The 20,960-nt window shown below is 53.7% G+C and overlaps 1 protein-coding gene across 1 annotated transcript in view; it reads left to right on the top strand.

The window, feature by feature from the left end:
• Positions 1-460: 460 nt before the first annotated feature.
• The window catches only part of LOC110342803 (mucin-12), a 36,516-nt gene continuing 16,016 nt past the window's right edge, over positions 461-20,960 (top strand). Inside the window, exon 1 of the mRNA XM_040731101.1 lies at positions 461-20,954. Coding sequence (XP_040587035.1) covers positions 1,140-20,954 — 19,815 coding nt within the window. The 5' untranslated portion in view covers positions 461-1,139. The remainder of the gene's footprint in view (positions 20,955-20,960) is intronic.

The raw sequence follows: 20,960 nt of genomic DNA, 5'->3' as shown, positions 1-20,960 counted from the left end.
CCACAGTAAGCTCTGGACTCCATGACTTCAGCACACCCATAGCCCATAAATGGGATGTGGGCCTGAGAACCGAGGAGATCCTATTGCTGGTGGCAGTGAGGACCACAACCTGTACTTTTGTGGGAGACACAGCTAGCTCCCATCCCTTCCTCAGAAATAAGAGAGGAAAAAAAAAAAAAAGACGAGAAATTGCTGAGTCATCCTGTCTTCCCTAATTCTTTCAAATTACAGAGTTAACAACAAGTGAACCAAAAGGAGGACCAGAGCACACCGCAGCATCAACTACAGTGGCTGTAAACTCGGGTGTGTATGGATCCACAACACTGTCAAGCCCCACAAACGCAACACACACCACAGTGTCCACGGGGAGCAACCAGGCAACAGGCATAACGAAACCCACAAACAGTTCACCAAACGCTTCTCTAGCCACTGAAGACTCTCAGACTACAGCCCCAGGAAAGGCACAGACAACCGAGTCAGGAAGAGCAAGTCCAGCACCCTCACAGGTGACCACTGGAGACTCCCCAAGAACAGCCCCAGATGAAGGATCGAACCCTAACCAAAGCACCCCAAGGTCAACAGCCACAGCAGAGACAGCAGATGTCCCTCAAAAAATAGTCCTAACAACCCAGACAGTTCCACACCCCGAAGCTTCTGAGACAACAGTCCTCCTCACAGAAGCTGAAACCTTCCAAGGAAGCTCAGTTTCAAGAGACACAGCTGAATCTTACCAGACGTCCTACACCTCAGCCCTGACTGAGGAGTCTATAACCTCTCCAAACACCATAGTTTTGACACAAAAAACGGAAGGGCTTGAAACATCCCCAAGAATCTCTCAAGAACTCTTCACAACCCCTACAGTTTCCTCAGAAACTGCTGTCCATCCTGAGACCACCCATATCACATCTCAATATGAGGCATCTACAACTTCCCCAGGCCACCCGATTTCCACACAAGACACTCAGGGCACGGAGAACACCCCAGGAGTCTTCCCTCAGGACTCTACGACCTTTGCGGCCAGCTCCGTTTCACCAGAGACAGCTGTCCCCGCTCAGAGCTCCCACACCACCCACCAACCCCAGGCGTCCACAACATACCCTAGCAGCCCGATTTCCACACAAGCAACTCAAGCTCCTGACATGTCTCAAACAACAGCCTACGTGAAGGAGTCCACATTATTCCAGAGCAGTCCAGTTTCCACACCAACACCTGCAACTGCTGACACCTCACCCACCACAGGACAGTTGGAGGCACACACAACCTCCCTGAGCGGCGTGCTTTCAACACAGGCCACTCAAGACACGGAGACCTCTCAGGGAACAGTCTTCACTCAGGAGGCCACAACTCTCCGGAACACCTCAATTTCAACAGAGACTGCTCTACCTCCTGAGACCAGCCACACCTCAGCCCTGACGGAGCCTTCTACAGTCTCCCCAAGAAGCCCAGTTTCCACGCATTCTTCTCAAAACACCGATTCCTTGCAGACTACAGTCTTCACAGAGGAAGCTACAACCAGCTCAGGTTCCTCACAAACAGCCCTACCTCCTGAGACGTCCTTCACTGCAGCCCCAACTGAAGCTTCCACGGCCTACCAAAGCCACCCAACTTCAACAGAAGGGATCCCACAATCGACAGTCTTCACTCAGGAGTCCACAGCCTCCCCAACAAGCACAGTTTTCACAGAAACAGCTGGAATTCCTGAGACCTCCTACACCTCAGCTGTTACTGAGGAGCCTACAGCCTCACCACATATTCCAACTTCTACTCAAACAACTCAAGACGCTGAGACATCCACAACACTCTTGACTCAAGGACCTACCCTCTTCCCATCACCCTCAGTTGGAACAGAAACCCCTGTACCCACTGAGACTTCCCACACCTCACCTGTAAGTGAGGCGTCCACAACGCACTATTGGACCTTGACCTCAACACAGGCAACTCAACCTACAGAGACCTCAGAAGTAAGGTCCACTCATGCATCTACAACCTTCCCCAGCCATGCGGTTTCCACAGAAACAGCCCTTCCTCTTCACACCTCTCCAACCACAGGACACACTGAGGCACACACAACCTCCCTGAGCGGCTTGGTTTCTACACAAGCACCTCCAGTAACCAGGAGCTCTCAGGGAACAGGGTTCACTCAGGAATGGACCACTCTCCAGAGCACCACAATTTCAACAGAGACTGCTGTACCCCCTGAGACCACCTACACCACATCACAACCTGAGGAATCTTCAACTTCCACAAACCACCCGATTTCCACACAGGACACTCAGGGCACGGACAACACCCCAGGAGTCTTCCCTCAGGACTCTACGACCTTTGCGGCCAGCTCCGTTTCACCAGAGACAGCTGTCCCCGCTCAGAGCTCCCACACCACCCACCAACCCCAGGCGTCCACAACATACCCTAGCAGCCCGATTTCCACACAAGCAACTCAAGCTCCTGACATGTCTCAAACAACAGCCTACGTGAAGGAATCCACATTATTCCAGAGCAGTCCAGTTTCCACACCAACACCTGCAACTGCTGACACCTCACCCACCACAGGACAGTTGGGGGCACACACAACCTCCCTGAGCGGCGTGCTTTCAACACAGGCCACTCAAGACACGGAGACCTCTCAGGGAACAGTCTTCACTCAGGAGGCCACAACTCTCCGGAACACCTCAATTTCAACAGAGACTGCTCTTCCTCCTGAGACCAGCCACACCTCAGCCCTGACGGAGCCTTCTACAGTCTCCCCAAGAAGCCCAGTTTCCACGCATTCTTCTCAAAACACCGATTCCTTGCAGACTACAGTCTTCACAGAGGAAGCTACAACCAGCTCAGGTTCCTCACAAACAGCCCTACCTCCTGAGACGTCCTTCACTGCAGCCCCAACTGAAGCTTCCACGGCCTACCAAAGCCACCCAACTTCAACAGCAGGGATCCCACAATCGACAGTCTTCACTCAGGAGTCCACAGCCTCCCCAACAAGCACAGTTTTCACAGAAACAGCTGGAATTCCTGAGACCTCCTACACCTCAGCTGTTACTGAGGAGCCTACAGCCTCACCACATATTCCAACTTCTACTCAAACAACTCAAGACGCTGAGACATCCACAACACTCTTGACTCAAGGACCTACCCTCTTCCCATCACCCTCAGTTGGAACAGAAACCCCTGTACCCACTGAGACTTCCCACACCTCACCTGTAAGTGAGGCGTCCACAACGCACTATTGGACCTTGACCTCAACACAGGCAACTCAACCTACAGAGACCTCAGAAGTAAGGTCCACTCATGCACCTACAACCTTCCCCAGCCATGCGGTTTCCACAGAAACAGCCCTTCCTCTTCACACCTCTCCAACCACAGGACACACTGAGGCACACACAACCTCCCTGAGCGGCTTGGTGTCTACACAAGCACCTCCAGTAACCAGGAGCTCTCAGGGAACAGGGTTCACTCAGGAATGGACCACTCTCCAGAGCACCACAATTTCAACAGAGACTGCTGTACCCCCTGAGACCACCTACACCACATCACAACCTGAGGAATCTTCAACTTCCACAAACCACCCGATTTCCACACAGGACACTCAGGGCACGGACAACACCCCAGGAGTCTTCCCTCAGGACTCTACGACCTTTGCGGCCAGCTCCGTTTCACCAGAGACAGCTGTCCCCGCTCAGAGCTCCCACACCACCCACCAACCCCAGGCGTCCACAACATACCCTAGCAGCCCGATTTCCACACAAGCAACTCAAGCTCCTGACATGTCTCAAACAACAGCCTACGTGAAGGAATCCACATTATTCCAGAGCAGTCCAGTTTCCACACCAACACCTGCAACTGCTGACACCTCACCCACCACAGGACAGTTGGGGGCACACACAACCTCCCTGAGCGGCGTGCTTTCAACACAGGCCACTCAAGACACGGAGACCTCTCAGGGAACAGTCTTCACTCAGGAGGCCACAACTCTCCGGAACACCTCAATTTCAACAGAGACTGCTCTTCCTCCTGAGACCAGCCACACCTCAGCCCTGACGGAGCCTTCTACAGTCTCCCCAAGAAGCCCAGTTTCCACGCATTCTTCTCAAAACACCGATTCCTTGCAGACTACAGTCTTCACAGAGGAAGCTACAACCAGCTCAGGTTCCTCACAAACAGCCCTACCTCCTGAGACGTCCTTCACTGCAGCCCCAACTGAAGCTTCCACGGCCTACCAAAGCCACCCAACTTCAACAGCAGGGATCCCACAATCGACAGTCTTCACTCAGGAGTCCACAGCCTCCCCAACAAGCACAGTTTTCACAGAAACAGCTGGAATTCCTGAGACCTCCTACACCTCAGCTGTTACTGAGGAGCCTACAGCCTCACCACATATTCCAACTTCTACTCAAACAACTCAAGACGCTGAGACATCCACAACACTCTTGACTCAAGGACCTACCCTCTTCCCATCACCCTCAGTTGGAACAGAAACCCCTGTACCCACTGAGACTTCCCACACCTCACCTGTAAGTGAGGCGTCCACAACGCACTATTGGACCTTGACCTCAACACAGGCAACTCAACCTACAGAGACCTCAGAAGTAAGGTCCACTCATGCACCTACAACCTTCCCCAGCCATGCGGTTTCCACAGAAACAGCCCTTCCTCTTCACACCTCTCCAACCACAGGACACACTGAGGCACACACAACCTCCCTGAGCGGCTTGGTGTCTACACAAGCACCTCCAGTAACCAGGAGCTCTCAGGGAACAGGGTTCACTCAGGAATGGACCACTCTCCAGAGCACCACAATTTCAACAGAGACTGCTGTACCCCCTGAGACCACCTACACCACATCACAACCTGAGGAATCTTCAACTTCCACAAACCACCCGATTTCCACACAGGACACTCAGGGCACGGACAACACCCCAGGAGTCTTCCCTCAGGACTCTACGACCTTTGCGGCCAGCTCCGTTTCACCAGAGACAGCTGTCCCCGCTCAGAGCTCCCACACCACCCACCAACCCCAGGCGTCCACAACATACCCTAGCAGCCCGATTTCCACACAAGCAACTCAAGCTCCTGACATGTCTCAAACAACAGCCTACGTGAAGGAATCCACATTATTCCAGAGCAGTCCAGTTTCCACACCAACACCTGCAACTGCTGACACCTCACCCACCACAGGACAGTTGGGGGCACACACAACCTCCCTGAGCGGCGTGCTTTCAACACAGGCCACTCAAGACACGGAGACCTCTCAGGGAACAGTCTTCACTCAGGAGGCCACAACTCTCCGGAACACCTCAATTTCAACAGAGACTGCTCTTCCTCCTGAGACCAGCCACACCTCAGCCCTGACGGAGCCTTCTACAGTCTCCCCAAGAAGCCCAGTTTCCACGCATTCTTCTCAAAACACCGATTCCTTGCAGACTACAGTCTTCACAGAGGAAGCTACAACCAGCTCAGGTTCCTCACAAACAGCCCTACCTCCTGAGACGTCCTTCACTGCAGCCCCAACTGAAGCTTCCACGGCCTACCAAAGCCACCCAACTTCAACAGCAGGGATCCCACAATCGACAGTCTTCACTCAGGAGTCCACAGCCTCCCCAACAAGCACAGTTTTCACAGAAACAGCTGGAATTCCTGAGACCTCCTACACCTCAGCTGTTACTGAGGAGCCTACAGCCTCACCACATATTCCAACTTCTACTCAAACAACTCAAGACGCTGAGACATCCACAACACTCTTGACTCAAGGACCTACCCTCTTCCCATCACCCTCAGTTGGAACAGAAACCCCTGTACCCACTGAGACTTCCCACACCTCACCTGTAAGTGAGGCGTCCACAACGCACTATTGGACCTTGACCTCAACACAGGCAACTCAACCTACAGAGACCTCAGAAGTAAGGTCCACTCATGCACCTACAACCTTCCCCAGCCATGCGGTTTCCACAGAAACAGCCCTTCCTCTTCACACCTCTCCAACCACAGGACACACTGAGGCACACACAACCTCCCTGAGCGGCTTGGTGTCTACACAAGCACCTCCAGTAACCAGGAGCTCTCAGGGAACAGGGTTCACTCAGGAATGGACCACTCTCCAGAGCACCACAATTTCAACAGAGACTGCTGTACCCCCTGAGACCACCTACACCACATCACAACCTGAGGAATCTTCAACTTCCACAAACCACCCGATTTCCACACAGGACACTCAGGGCACGGACAACACCCCAGGAGTCTTCCCTCAGGACTCTACGACCTTTGCGGCCAGCTCCGTTTCACCAGAGACAGCTGTCCCCGCTCAGAGCTCCCACACCACCCACCAACCCCAGGCGTCCACAACATACCCTAGCAGCCCGATTTCCACACAAGCAACTCAAGCTCCTGACATGTCTCAAACAACAGCCTACGTGAAGGAATCCACATTATTCCAGAGCAGTCCAGTTTCCACACCAACACCTGCAACTGCTGACACCTCACCCACCACAGGACAGTTGGGGGCACACACAACCTCCCTGAGCGGCGTGCTTTCAACACAGGCCACTCAAGACACGGAGACCTCTCAGGGAACAGTCTTCACTCAGGAGGCCACAACTCTCCGGAACACCTCAATTTCAACAGAGACTGCTCTTCCTCCTGAGACCAGCCACACCTCAGCCCTGACGGAGCCTTCTACAGTCTCCCCAAGAAGCCCAGTTTCCACGCATTCTTCTCAAAACACCGATTCCTTGCAGACTACAGTCTTCACAGAGGAAGCTACAACCAGCTCAGGTTCCTCACAAACAGCCCTACCTCCTGAGACGTCCTTCACTGCAGCCCCAACTGAAGCTTCCACGGCCTACCAAAGCCACCCAACTTCAACAGCAGGGATCCCACAATCGACAGTCTTCACTCAGGAGTCCACAGCCTCCCCAACAAGCACAGTTTTCACAGAAACAGCTGGAATTCCTGAGACCTCCTACACCTCAGCTGTTACTGAGGAGCCTACAGCCTCACCACATATTCCAACTTCTACTCAAACAACTCAAGACGCTGAGACATCCACAACACTCTTGACTCAAGGACCTACCCTCTTCCCATCACCCTCAGTTGGAACAGAAACCCCTGTACCCACTGAGACTTCCCACACCTCACCTGTAAGTGAGGCGTCCACAACGCACTATTGGACCTTGACCTCAACACAGGCAACTCAACCTACAGAGACCTCAGAAGTAAGGTCCACTCATGCACCTACAACCTTCCCCAGCCATGCGGTTTCCACAGAAACAGCCCTTCCTCTTCACACCTCTCCAACCACAGGACACACTGAGGCACACACAACCTCCCTGAGCGGCTTGGTGTCTACACAAGCACCTCCAGTAACCAGGAGCTCTCAGGGAACAGGGTTCACTCAGGAATGGACCACTCTCCAGAGCACCACAATTTCAACAGAGACTGCTGTACCCCCTGAGACCACCTACACCACATCACAACCTGAGGAATCTTCAACTTCCACAAACCACCCGATTTCCACACAGGACACTCAGGGCACGGACAACACCCCAGGAGTCTTCCCTCAGGACTCTACGACCTTTGCGGCCAGCTCCGTTTCACCAGAGACAGCTGTCCCCGCTCAGAGCTCCCACACCACCCACCAACCCCAGGCGTCCACAACATACCCTAGCAGCCCGATTTCCACACAAGCAACTCAAGCTCCTGACATGTCTCAAACAACAGCCTACGTGAAGGAATCCACATTATTCCAGAGCAGTCCAGTTTCCACACCAACACCTGCAACTGCTGACACCTCACCCACCACAGGACAGTTGGGGGCACACACAACCTCCCTGAGCGGCGTGCTTTCAACACAGGCCACTCAAGACACGGAGACCTCTCAGGGAACAGTCTTCACTCAGGAGGCCACAACTCTCCGGAACACCTCAATTTCAACAGAGACTGCTCTTCCTCCTGAGACCAGCCACACCTCAGCCCTGACGGAGCCTTCTACAGTCTCCCCAAGAAGCCCAGTTTCCACGCATTCTTCTCAAAACACCGATTCCTTGCAGACTACAGTCTTCACAGAGGAAGCTACAACCAGCTCAGGTTCCTCACAAACAGCCCTACCTCCTGAGACGTCCTTCACTGCAGCCCCAACTGAAGCTTCCACGGCCTACCAAAGCCACCCAACTTCAACAGCAGGGATCCCACAATCGACAGTCTTCACTCAGGAGTCCACAGCCTCCCCAACAAGCACAGTTTTCACAGAAACAGCTGGAATTCCTGAGACCTCCTACACCTCAGCTGTTACTGAGGAGCCTACAGCCTCACCACATATTCCAACTTCTACTCAAACAACTCAAGACGCTGAGACATCCACAACACTCTTGACTCAAGGACCTACCCTCTTCCCATCACCCTCAGTTGGAACAGAAACCCCTGTACCCACTGAGACTTCCCACACCTCACCTGTAAGTGAGGCGTCCACAACGCACTATTGGACCTTGACCTCAACACAGGCAACTCAACCTACAGAGACCTCAGAAGTAAGGTCCACTCATGCACCTACAACCTTCCCCAGCCATGCGGTTTCCACAGAAACAGCCCTTCCTCTTCACACCTCTCCAACCACAGGACACACTGAGGCACACACAACCTCCCTGAGCGGCTTGGTGTCTACACAAGCACCTCCAGTAACCAGGAGCTCTCAGGGAACAGGGTTCACTCAGGAATGGACCACTCTCCAGAGCACCACAATTTCAACAGAGACTGCTGTACCCCCTGAGACCACCTACACCACATCACAACCTGAGGAATCTTCAACTTCCACAAACCACCCGATTTCCACACAGGACACTCAGGGCACGGACAACACCCCAGGAGTCTTCCCTCAGGACTCTACGACCTTTGCGGCCAGCTCCGTTTCACCAGAGACAGCTGTCCCCGCTCAGAGCTCCCACACCACCCACCAACCCCAGGCGTCCACAACATACCCTAGCAGCCCGATTTCCACACAAGCAACTCAAGCTCCTGACATGTCTCAAACAACAGCCTACGTGAAGGAATCCACATTATTCCAGAGCAGTCCAGTTTCCACACCAACACCTGCAACTGCTGACACCTCACCCACCACAGGACAGTTGGGGGCACACACAACCTCCCTGAGCGGCGTGCTTTCAACACAGGCCACTCAAGACACGGAGACCTCTCAGGGAACAGTCTTCACTCAGGAGGCCACAACTCTCCGGAACACCTCAATTTCAACAGAGACTGCTCTTCCTCCTGAGACCAGCCACACCTCAGCCCTGACGGAGCCTTCTACAGTCTCCCCAAGAAGCCCAGTTTCCACGCATTCTTCTCAAAACACCGATTCCTTGCAGACTACAGTCTTCACAGAGGAAGCTACAACCAGCTCAGGTTCCTCACAAACAGCCCTACCTCCTGAGACGTCCTTCACTGCAGCCCCAACTGAAGCTTCCACGGCCTACCAAAGCCACCCAACTTCAACAGCAGGGATCCCACAATCGACAGTCTTCACTCAGGAGTCCACAGCCTCCCCAACAAGCACAGTTTTCACAGAAACAGCTGGAATTCCTGAGACCTCCTACACCTCAGCTGTTACTGAGGAGCCTACAGCCTCACCACATATTCCAACTTCTACTCAAACAACTCAAGACGCTGAGACATCCACAACACTCTTGACTCAAGGACCTACCCTCTTCCCATCACCCTCAGTTGGAACAGAAACCCCTGTACCCACTGAGACTTCCCACACCTCACCTGTAAGTGAGGCGTCCACAACGCACTATTGGACCTTGACCTCAACACAGGCAACTCAACCTACAGAGACCTCAGAAGTAAGGTCCACTCATGCACCTACAACCTTCCCCAGCCATGCGGTTTCCACAGAAACAGCCCTTCCTCTTCACACCTCTCCAACCACAGGACACACTGAGGCACACACAACCTCCCTGAGCGGCTTGGTGTCTACACAAGCACCTCCAGTAACCAGGAGCTCTCAGGGAACAGGGTTCACTCAGGAATGGACCACTCTCCAGAGCACCACAATTTCAACAGAGACTGCTGTACCCCCTGAGACCACCTACACCACATCACAACCTGAGGAATCTTCAACTTCCACAAACCACCCGATTTCCACACAGGACACTCAGGGCACGGACAACACCCCAGGAGTCTTCCCTCAGGACTCTACGACCTTTGCGGCCAGCTCCGTTTCACCAGAGACAGCTGTCCCCGCTCAGAGCTCCCACACCACCCACCAACCCCAGGCGTCCACAACATACCCTAGCAGCCCGATTTCCACACAAGCAACTCAAGCTCCTGACATGTCTCAAACAACAGCCTACGTGAAGGAATCCACATTATTCCAGAGCAGTCCAGTTTCCACACCAACACCTGCAACTGCTGACACCTCACCCACCACAGGACAGTTGGTGGCACACACAACCTCCCTGAGCGGCGTGCTTTCAACACAGGCCACTCAAGACACGGAGACCTCTCAGGGAACAGTCTTCACTCAGGAGGCCACAACTCTCCGGAACACCTCAATTTCAACAGAGACTGCTCTTCCTCCTGAGACCAGCCACACCTCAGCCCTGACGGAGCCTTCTACAGTCTCCCCAAGAAGCCCAGTTTCCACGCATTCTTCTCAAAACACCGATTCCTTGCAGACTACAGTCTTCACAGAGGAAGCTACAACCAGCTCAGGTTCCTCACAAACAGCCCTACCTCCTGAGACGTCCTTCACTGCAGCCCCAACTGAAGCTTCCACGGCCTACCAAAGCCACCCAACTTCAACAGCAGGGATCCCACAATCGACAGTCTTCACTCAGGAGTCCACAGCCTCCCCAACAAGCACAGTTTTCACAGAAACAGCTGGAATTCCTGAGACCTCCTACACCTCAGCTGTTACTGAGGAGCCTACAGCCTCACCACATATTCCAACTTCTACTCAAACAACTCAAGACGCTGAGACATCCACAACACTCTTGACTCAAGGACCTACCCTCTTCCCATCACCCTCAGTTGGAACAGAAACCCCTGTACCCACTGAGACTTCCCACACCTCACCTGTAAGTGAGGCGTCCACAACGCACTATTGGACCTTGACCTCAACACAGGCAACTCAACCTACAGAGACCTCAGAAGTAAGGTCCACTCATGCACCTACAACCTTCCCCAGCCATGCGGTTTCCACAGAAACAGCCCTTCCTCTTCACACCTCTCCAACCACAGGACACACTGAGGCACACACAACCTCCCTGAGCGGCTTGGTTTCTACACAAGCACCTCCAGTAACCAGGAGCTCTCAGGGAACAGGGTTCACTCAGGAATGGACCACTCTCCAGAGCACCACAATTTCAACAGAGACTGCTGTACCCCCTGAGACCACCTACACCACATCACAACCTGAGGAATCTTCAACTTCCACAAACCACCCGATTTCCACACAGGACACTCAGGGCACGGACAACACCCCAGGAGTCTTCCCTCAGGACTCTACGACCTTTGCGGCCAGCTCCGTTTCACCAGAGACAGCTGTCCCCGCTCAGAGCTCCCACACCACCCACCAACCCCAGGCGTCCACAACATACCCTAGCAGCCCGATTTCCACACAAGCAACTCAAGCTCCTGACATGTCTCAAACAACAGCCTACGTGAAGGAATCCACATTATTCCAGAGCAGTCCAGTTTCCACACCAACACCTGCAACTGCTGACACCTCACCCACCACAGGACAGTTGGGGGCACACACAACCTCCCTGAGCGGCGTGCTTTCAACACAGGCCACTCAAGACACGGAGACCTCTCAGGGAACAGTCTTCACTCAGGAGGCCACAACTCTCCGGAACACCTCAATTTCAACAGAGACTGCTCTTCCTCCTGAGACCAGCCACACCTCAGCCCTGACGGAGCCTTCTACAGTCTCCCCAAGAAGCCCAGTTTCCACGCATTCTTCTCAAAACACCGATTCCTTGCAGACTACAGTCTTCACAGAGGAAGCTACAACCAGCTCAGGTTCCTCACAAACAGCCCTACCTCCTGAGACGTCCTTCACTGCAGCCCCAACTGAAGCTTCCACGGCCTACCAAAGCCACCCAACTTCAACAGCAGGGATCCCACAATCGACAGTCTTCACTCAGGAGTCCACAGCCTCCCCAACAAGCACAGTTTTCACAGAAACAGCTGGAATTCCTGAGACCTCCTACACCTCAGCTGTTACTGAGGAGCCTACAGCCTCACCACATATTCCAACTTCTACTCAAACAACTCAAGACGCTGAGACATCCACAACACTCTTGACTCAAGGACCTACCCTCTTCCCATCACCCTCAGTTGGAACAGAAACCCCTGTACCCACTGAGACTTCCCACACCTCACCTGTAAGTGAGGCGTCCACAACGCACTATTGGACCTTGACCTCAACACAGGCAACTCAACCTACAGAGACCTCAGAAGTAAGGTCCACTCATGCACCTACAACCTTCCCCAGCCATGCGGTTTCCACAGAAACAGCCCTTCCTCTTCACACCTCTCCAACCACAGGACACACTGAGGCACACACAACCTCCCTGAGCGGCTTGGTGTCTACACAAGCACCTCCAGTAACCAGGAGCTCTCAGGGAACAGGGTTCACTCAGGAATGGACCACTCTCCAGAGCACCACAATTTCAACAGAGACTGCTGTACCCCCTGAGACCACCTACACCACATCACAACCTGAGGAATCTTCAACTTCCACAAACCACCCGATTTCCACACAGGACACTCAGGGCACGGACAACACCCCAGGAGTCTTCCCTCAGGACTCTACGACCTTTGCGGCCAGCTCCGTTTCACCAGAGACAGCTGTCCCCGCTCAGAGCTCCCACACCACCCACCAACCCCAGGCGTCCACAACATACCCTAGCAGCCCGATTTCCACACAAGCAACTCAAGCTCCTGACATGTCTCAAACAACAGCCTACGTGAAGGAATCCACATTATTCCAGAGCAGTCCAGTTTCCACACCAACACCTGCAACTGCTGACACCTCACCCACCACAGGACAGTTGGGGGCACACACAACCTCCCTGAGCGGCGTGCTTTCAACACAGGCCACTCAAGACACGGAGACCTCTCAGGGAACAGTCTTCACTCAGGAGGCCACAACTCTCCGGAACACCTCAATTTCAACAGAGACTGCTCTTCCTCCTGAGACCAGCCACACCTCAGCCCTGACGGAGCCTTCTACAGTCTCCCCAAGAAGCCCAGTTTCCACGCATTCTTCTCAAAACACCGATTCCTTGCAGACTACAGTCTTCACAGAGGAAGCTACAACCAGCTCAGGTTCCTCACAAACAGCCCTACCTCCTGAGACGTCCTTCACTGCAGCCCCAACTGAAGCTTCCACGGCCTACCAAAGCCACCCAACTTCAACAGCAGGGATCCCACAATCGACAGTCTTCACTCAGGAGTCCACAGCCTCCCCAACAAGCACAGTTTTCACAGAAACAGCTGGAATTCCTGAGACCTCCTACACCTCAGCTGTTACTGAGGAGCCTACAGCCTCACCACATATTCCAACTTCTACTCAAACAACTCAAGACGCTGAGACATCCACAACACTCTTGACTCAAGGACCTACCCTCTTCCCATCACCCTCAGTTGGAACAGAAACCCCTGTACCCACTGAGACTTCCCACACCTCACCTGTAAGTGAGGCGTCCACAACGCACTATTGGACCTTGACCTCAACACAGGCAACTCAACCTACAGAGACCTCAGAAGTAAGGTCCACTCATGCACCTACAACCTTCCCCAGCCATGCGGTTTCCACAGAAACAGCCCTTCCTCTTCACACCTCTCCAACCACAGGACACACTGAGGCACACACAACCTCCCTGAGCGGCTTGGTTTCTACACAAGCACCTCCAGTAACCAGGAGCTCTCAGGGAACAGGGTTCACTCAGGAATGGACCACTCTCCAGAGCACCACAATTTCAACAGAGACTGCTGTACCCCCTGAGACCACCTACACCACATCACAACCTGAGGAATCTTCAACTTCCACAAACCACCCGATTTCCACACAGGACACTCAGGGCACGGACAACACCCCAGGAGTCTTCCCTCAGGACTCTACGACCTTTGCGGCCAGCTCCGTTTCACCAGAGACAGCTGTCCCCGCTCAGAGCTCCCACACCACCCACCAACCCCAGGCGTCCACAACATACCCTAGCAGCCCGATTTCCACACAAGCAACTCAAGCTCCTGACATGTCTCAAACAACAGCCTACGTGAAGGAATCCACATTATTCCAGAGCAGTCCAGTTTCCACACCAACACCTGCAACTGCTGACACCTCACCCACCACAGGACAGTTGGGGGCACACACAACCTCCCTGAGCGGCGTGCTTTCAACACAGGCCACTCAAGACACGGAGACCTCTCAGGGAACAGTCTTCACTCAGGAGGCCACAACTCTCCGGAACACCTCAATTTCAACAGAGACTGCTCTTCCTCCTGAGACCAGCCACACCTCAGCCCTGACGGAGCCTTCTACAGTCTCCCCAAGAAGCCCAGTTTCCACGCATTCTTCTCAAAACACCGATTCCTTGCAGACTACAGTCTTCACAGAGGAAGCTACAACCAGCTCAGGTTCCTCACAAACAGCCCTACCTCCTGAGACGTCCTTCACTGCAGCCCCAACTGAAGCTTCCACGGCCTACCAAAGCCACCCAACTTCAACAGCAGGGATCCCACAATCGACAGTCTTCACTCAGGAGTCCACAGCCTCCCCAACAAGCACAGTTTTCACAGAAACAGCTGGAATTCCTGAGACCTCCTACACCTCAGCTGTTACTGAGGAGCCTACAGCCTCACCACATATTCCAACTTCTACTCAAACAACTCAAGACGCTGAGACATCCACAACACTCTTGACTCAAGGACCTACCCTCTTCCCATCACCCTCAGTTGGAACAGAAACCCCTGTACCCACTGAGACTTCCCACACCTCACCTGTAAGTGAGGCGTCCACAACGCACTATTGGACCTTGACCTCAACACAGGCAACTCAACCTACAGAGACCTCAGAAGTAAGGTCCACTCATGCACCTACAACCTTCCCCAGCCATGCGGTTTCCACAGAAACAGCCCTTCCTCTTCACACCTCTCCAACCACAGGACACACTGAGGCACACACAACCTCCCTGAGCGGCTTGGTTTCTACACAAGCACCTCCAGTAACCAGGAGCTCTCAGGGAACAGGGTTCACTCAGGAATGGACCACTCTCCAGAGCACCACAATTTCAACAGAGACTGCTGTACCCCCTGAGACCACCTACACCACATCACAACCTGAGGAATCTTCAACTTCCACAAACCACCCGATTTCCACACAGGACACTCAGGGCACGGACAACACCCCAGGAGTCTTCCCTCAGGACTCTACGACCTTTGCGGCCAGCTCCGTTTCACCAGAGACAGCTGTCCCCGCTCAGAGCTCCCACACCACCCACCAACCCCAGGCGTCCACAACATACCCTAGCAGCCCGATTTCCACACAAGCAACTCAAGCTCCTGACATGTCTCAAACAACAGCCTACGTGAAGGAATCCACATTATTCCAGAGCAGTCCAGTTTCCACACCAACACCTGCAACTGCTGACACCTCACCCACCACAGGACAGTTGGGGGCACACACAACCTCCCTGAGCGGCGTGCTTTCAACACAGGCCACTCAAGACACGGAGACCTCTCAGGGAACAGTCTTCACTCAGGAGGCCACAACTCTCCGGAACACCTCAATTTCAACAGAGACTGCTCTTCCTCCTGAGACCAGCCACACCTCAGCCCTGACGGAGCCTTCTACAGTCTCCCCAAGAAGCCCAGTTTCCACGCATTCTTCTCAAAACACCGATTCCTTGCAGACTACAGTCTTCACAGAGGAAGCTACAACCAGCTCAGGTTCCTCACAAACAGCCCTACCTCCTGAGACGTCCTTCACTGCAGCCCCAACTGAAGCTTCCACGGCCTACCAAAGCCACCCAACTTCAACAGCAGGGTTCCCACAATCGACAGTCTTCACTCAGGAGTCCACAGCCTCCCCAACAAGCACAGTTTTCACAGAAACAGCTGGAATTCCTGAGACCTCCTACACCTCAGCTGTTACTGAGGAGCCTACAGCCTCACCACATATTCCAACTTCTACTCAAACAACTCAAGACGCTGAGACATCCACAACACTCTTGACTCAAGGACCTACCCTCTTCCCATCACCCTCAGTTGGAACAGAAACCCCTGTACCCACTGAGACTTCCCACACCTCACCTGTAAGTGAGGCGTCCACAACGCACTATTGGACCTTGACCTCAACACAGGCAACTCAACCTACAGAGACCTCAGAAGTAAGGTCCACTCATGCACCTACAACCTTCCCCAGCCATGCGGTTTCCACAGAAACAGCCCTTCCTCTTCACACCTCTCCAACCACAGGACACACTGAGGCACACACAACCTCCCTGAGCGGCTTGGTTTCTACACAAGCACCTCCAGTAACCAGGAGCTCTCAGGGAACAGGGTTCACTCAGGAATGGACCACTCTCCAGAGCACCACAATTTCAACAGAGACTGCTGTACCCCCTGAGACCACCTACACCACATCACAACCTGAGGAATCTTCAACTTCCACAAACCACCCGATTTCCACACAGGACACTCAGGGCACGGACAACACCCCAGGAGTCTTCCCTCAGGACTCTACGACCTTTGCGGCCAGCTCCGTTTCACCAGAGACAGCTGTCCCCGCTCAGAGCTCCCACACCACCCACCAACCCCAGGCGTCCACAACATACCCTAGCAGCCCGATTTCCACACAAGCAACTCAAGCTCCTGACATGTCTCAAACAACAGCCTACGTGAAGGAATCCACATTATTCCAGAGCAGTCCAGTTTCCACACCAACACCTGCAACTGCTGACACCTCACCCACCACAGGACAGTTGGTGGCACACACAACCTCCCTGAGCGGCGTGCTTTCAACACAGGCCACTCAAGACAAGGAGACCTCTCAGGGAACAGTCTTCACTCAGGAGGCCACAACTCTCCGGAACACCTCAATTTCAACAGAGACTGCTCTTCCTCCTGAGACCAGCCACACCTCAGCCCTGACGGAGCCTTCTACAGTCTCCCCAAGAAGCCCAGTTTCCACGCATTCTTCTCAAAACACCGATTCCTTGCAGACTACAGTCTTCACAGAGGAAGCTACAACCAGCTCAGGTTCCTCACAAACAGCCCTACCTCCTGAGACGTCCTTCACTGCAGCCCCAACTGAAGCTTCCACGGCCTACCAAAGCCACCCAACTTCAACAGAAGGGATCCCACAATCGACAGTCTTCACTCAGGAGTCCACAGCCTCCCCAACAAGCACAGTTTTCACAGAAACAGCTGGAATTCCTGAGACCTCCTACACCTCAGCTGTTACTGATGAGCCTACAGCCTCACCACATATTCCAACTTCTACTCAAACAACTCAAGACGCTGAGACATCCACAACACTCTTGACTCAAGGACCTACCCACTTCCCATCACCCTCAGTTGGAACAGAAACCCCTGTACCCACTGAGACTTCCCACACCTCACCTGTAAGTGAGGCGTCCACAACGCACTATTGGACCTTGACCTCAACACAGGCAACTCAACCTACAGAGACCTCAGAAATAAGGTCCACTCATGCACCTACAACCTTCCCCAGCCATGCGGTTTCCACAGAAACAGCCCTTCCTCTTCACATCTCTCCAACCACAGGACACACTGAGGCACACACAACCTCCCTGAGCGGCTTGGTTTCTACACAAGCACCTCCAGTAACCAGGAGCTCTCAGGGAACAGGGTTCACTCAGGAATGGACCACTCTCCAGAGCACCACAATTTCAACAGAGACTGCTGTACCCCCTGAGACCACCTACACCACATCACAACCTGAGGAATCTTCAACTTCCACAAACCACCCGATTTCCACACAGGACACTCAGGGCACGGACAACACCCCAGGAGTCTTCCCTCAGGACTCTACGACCTTTGCGGCCAGCTCCGTTTCACCAGAGACAGCTGTCCCCGCTCAGAGCTCCCACACCACCCACCAACCCCAGGCGTCCACAACATACCCTAGCAGCCCGATTTCCACACAAGCAACTCAAGCTCCTGACATGTCTCAAACAACAGCCTACGTGAAGGAATCCACATTATTCCAGAGCAGTCCAGTTTCCACACCAACACCTGCAACTGCTGACACCTCACCCACCACAGGACAGTTGGTGGCACACACAACCTCCCTGAGCGGCGTGCTTTCAACACAGGCCACTCAAGACAAGGAGACCTCTCAGGGAACAGTCTTCACTCAGGAGGCCACAACTCTCCGGAACACCTCAATTTCAACAGAGACTGCTCTTCCTCCTGAGACCAGCCACACCTCAGCCCTGACGGAGCCTTCTACAGTCTCCCCAAGAAGCCCAGTTTCCACGCATTCTTCTCAAAACACCGATTCCTTGCAGACTACAGTCTTCACAGAGGAAGCTACAACCAGCTCAGGTTCCTCACAAACAGCCCTACCTCCTGAGACGTCCTTCACTGCAGCCCCAACTGAAGCTTCCACGGCCTACCAAAGCCACCCAACTTCAACAGAAGGGATCCCACAATCGACAGTCTTCACTCAGGAGTCCACAGCCTCCCCAACAAGCACAGTTTTCACAGAAACAGCTGGAATTCCTGAGACCTCCTACACCTCAGCTGTTACTGATGAGCCTACAGCCTCACCACATATTCCAACTTCTACTCAAACAACTCAAGACGCTGAGACATCCACAACACTCTTGACTCAAGGACCTACCCACTTCCCATCACCCTCAGTTGGAACAGAAACCCCTGTACCCACTGAGACTTCCCACACCTCACCTGTAAGTGAGGCGTCCACAACGCACTATTGGACCTTGACCTCAACACAGGCAACTCAACCTACAGAGACCTCAGAAATAAGGTCCACTCATGCACCTACAACCTTCCCCAGCCATGCGGTTTCCACAGAAACAGCCCTTCCTCTTCACATCTCTCCAACCACAGGACACACTGAGGCACACACAACCTCCCTGAGCGGCTTGGTTTCTACACAAGCACCTCCAGTAACCAGGAGCTCTCAGGGAACAGGGTTCACTCAGGAATGGACCACTCTCCAGAGCACCACAATTTCAACAGAGACTGCTGTACCCCCTGAGACCACCTACACCACATCACAACCTGAGGAATCTTCAACTTCCACAAACCACCCGATTTCCACACAGGACACTCAGGGCACGGACAACACCCCAGGAGTCTTCCCTCAGGACTCTACGACCTTTGCGGCCAGCTCCGTTTCACCAGAGACAGCTGTCCCCGCTCAGAGCTCCCACACCAACCACCAACCCCAGGCGTTCACAACATACCCTAGCAGCCCGATTTCCACACAAGCAACTCAAGCTCCTGACATGTCTCAAACAACAGCCTACGTGAAGGAATCCACATTATTCCAGAGCAGTCCAGTTTCCACACCAACACCTGCAACTGCTGACACCTCACCCACCACAGGACAGTTGGGGGCACACACAACCTCCCTGAGCGGCGTGCTTTCAACACAGGCCACTCAAGACACGGAGACCTCTCAGGGAACAGTCTTCACTCAGGAGGCCACAACTCTCCGGAACACCTCAATTTCAACAGAGACTGCTCTTCCTCCTGAGACCAGCCACACCTCAGCCCTGACGGAGCCTTCTACAGGCTCCCCAAGAAGCCCAGTTTCCACGCATTCTTCTCAAAACACCGATTCCTTGCAGACTACAGTCTTCACAGAGGAAGCTACAACCAGCTCAGGTTCCTCACAAACAGCCCTACCTCCTGAGACGTCCTTCACTGCAGCCCCAACTGAAGCTTCCACGGCCTACCAAAGCCACCCAACTTCAACAGCAGGGATCCCACAATCGACAGTCTTCACTCAGGAGTCCACAGCCTCCCCAACAAGCACAGTTTTCACAGAAACAGCTGGAATTCCTGAGACCTCCTACACCTCAGCTGTTACTGAGGAGCCTACAGCCTCACCACATATTCCAACTTCTACTCAAACAACTCAAGACGCTGAGACATCCACAACACTCTTGACTCACGGACCTACCCTCTTCCCATCACCCTCAGTTGGAAGAGAAACCCCTGTACCCACTGAGACTTCCCACACCTCACCTGTAAGTGAGGCGTCCACAACGCACTATTGGACCTTGACCTCAACACAGGCAACTCAACCTACAGAGACCTCAGAAGTAAGGTCCACTCATGCACCTACAACCTTCCCCAGCCATGCGGTTTCCACAGAAACAGCCCTTCCTCTTCACACCTCTCCAACCACAGGACACACTGAGGCACACACAACCTCCCTGAGCGGCTTGGTTTCTACACAAGCACCTCCAGTAACCAGGAGCTCTCAGGGAACAGGGTTCACTCAGGAATGGACCACTCTCCAGAGCACCACAATTTCAACAGAGACTGCTGTACCCCCTGAGACCACCTACACCACATCACAACCTGAGGAATCTTCAACTTCCACAAACCACCCGATTTCCACACAGGACACTCAGGGCACGGACAACACCCCAGGAGTCTTCCCTCAGGACTCTACGACCTTTGCGGCCAGCTCCGTTTCACCAGAGACAGCTGTCCCCGCTCAGAGCTCCCACACCACCCACCAACCCCAGGCGTCCACAACATCCCCTAGCAGCCCGATTTCCACACAAGCAACTCAAGCTCCTGACATGTCTCAAACAACAGCCTACGTGAAGGAATCCACATTATTCCAGAGCAGTCCAGTTTCCACACCAACACCTGCAACTGCTGACACCTCACCCACCACAGGACAGTTGGGGGCACACACAACCTCCCTGAGCGGCGTGCTTTCAACACAGGCCACT

Source organism: Mesocricetus auratus, unplaced genomic scaffold, assembly GCF_017639785.1.
Source record: "Mesocricetus auratus isolate SY011 unplaced genomic scaffold, BCM_Maur_2.0 Super-Scaffold_100025, whole genome shotgun sequence".
NCBI lineage: Eukaryota > Metazoa > Chordata > Mammalia > Rodentia > Cricetidae > Mesocricetus > Mesocricetus auratus.
The sequence above is the reverse complement of the archived record's forward strand: the minus strand, read 5'-3'. Positions and strand labels throughout refer to the sequence as shown.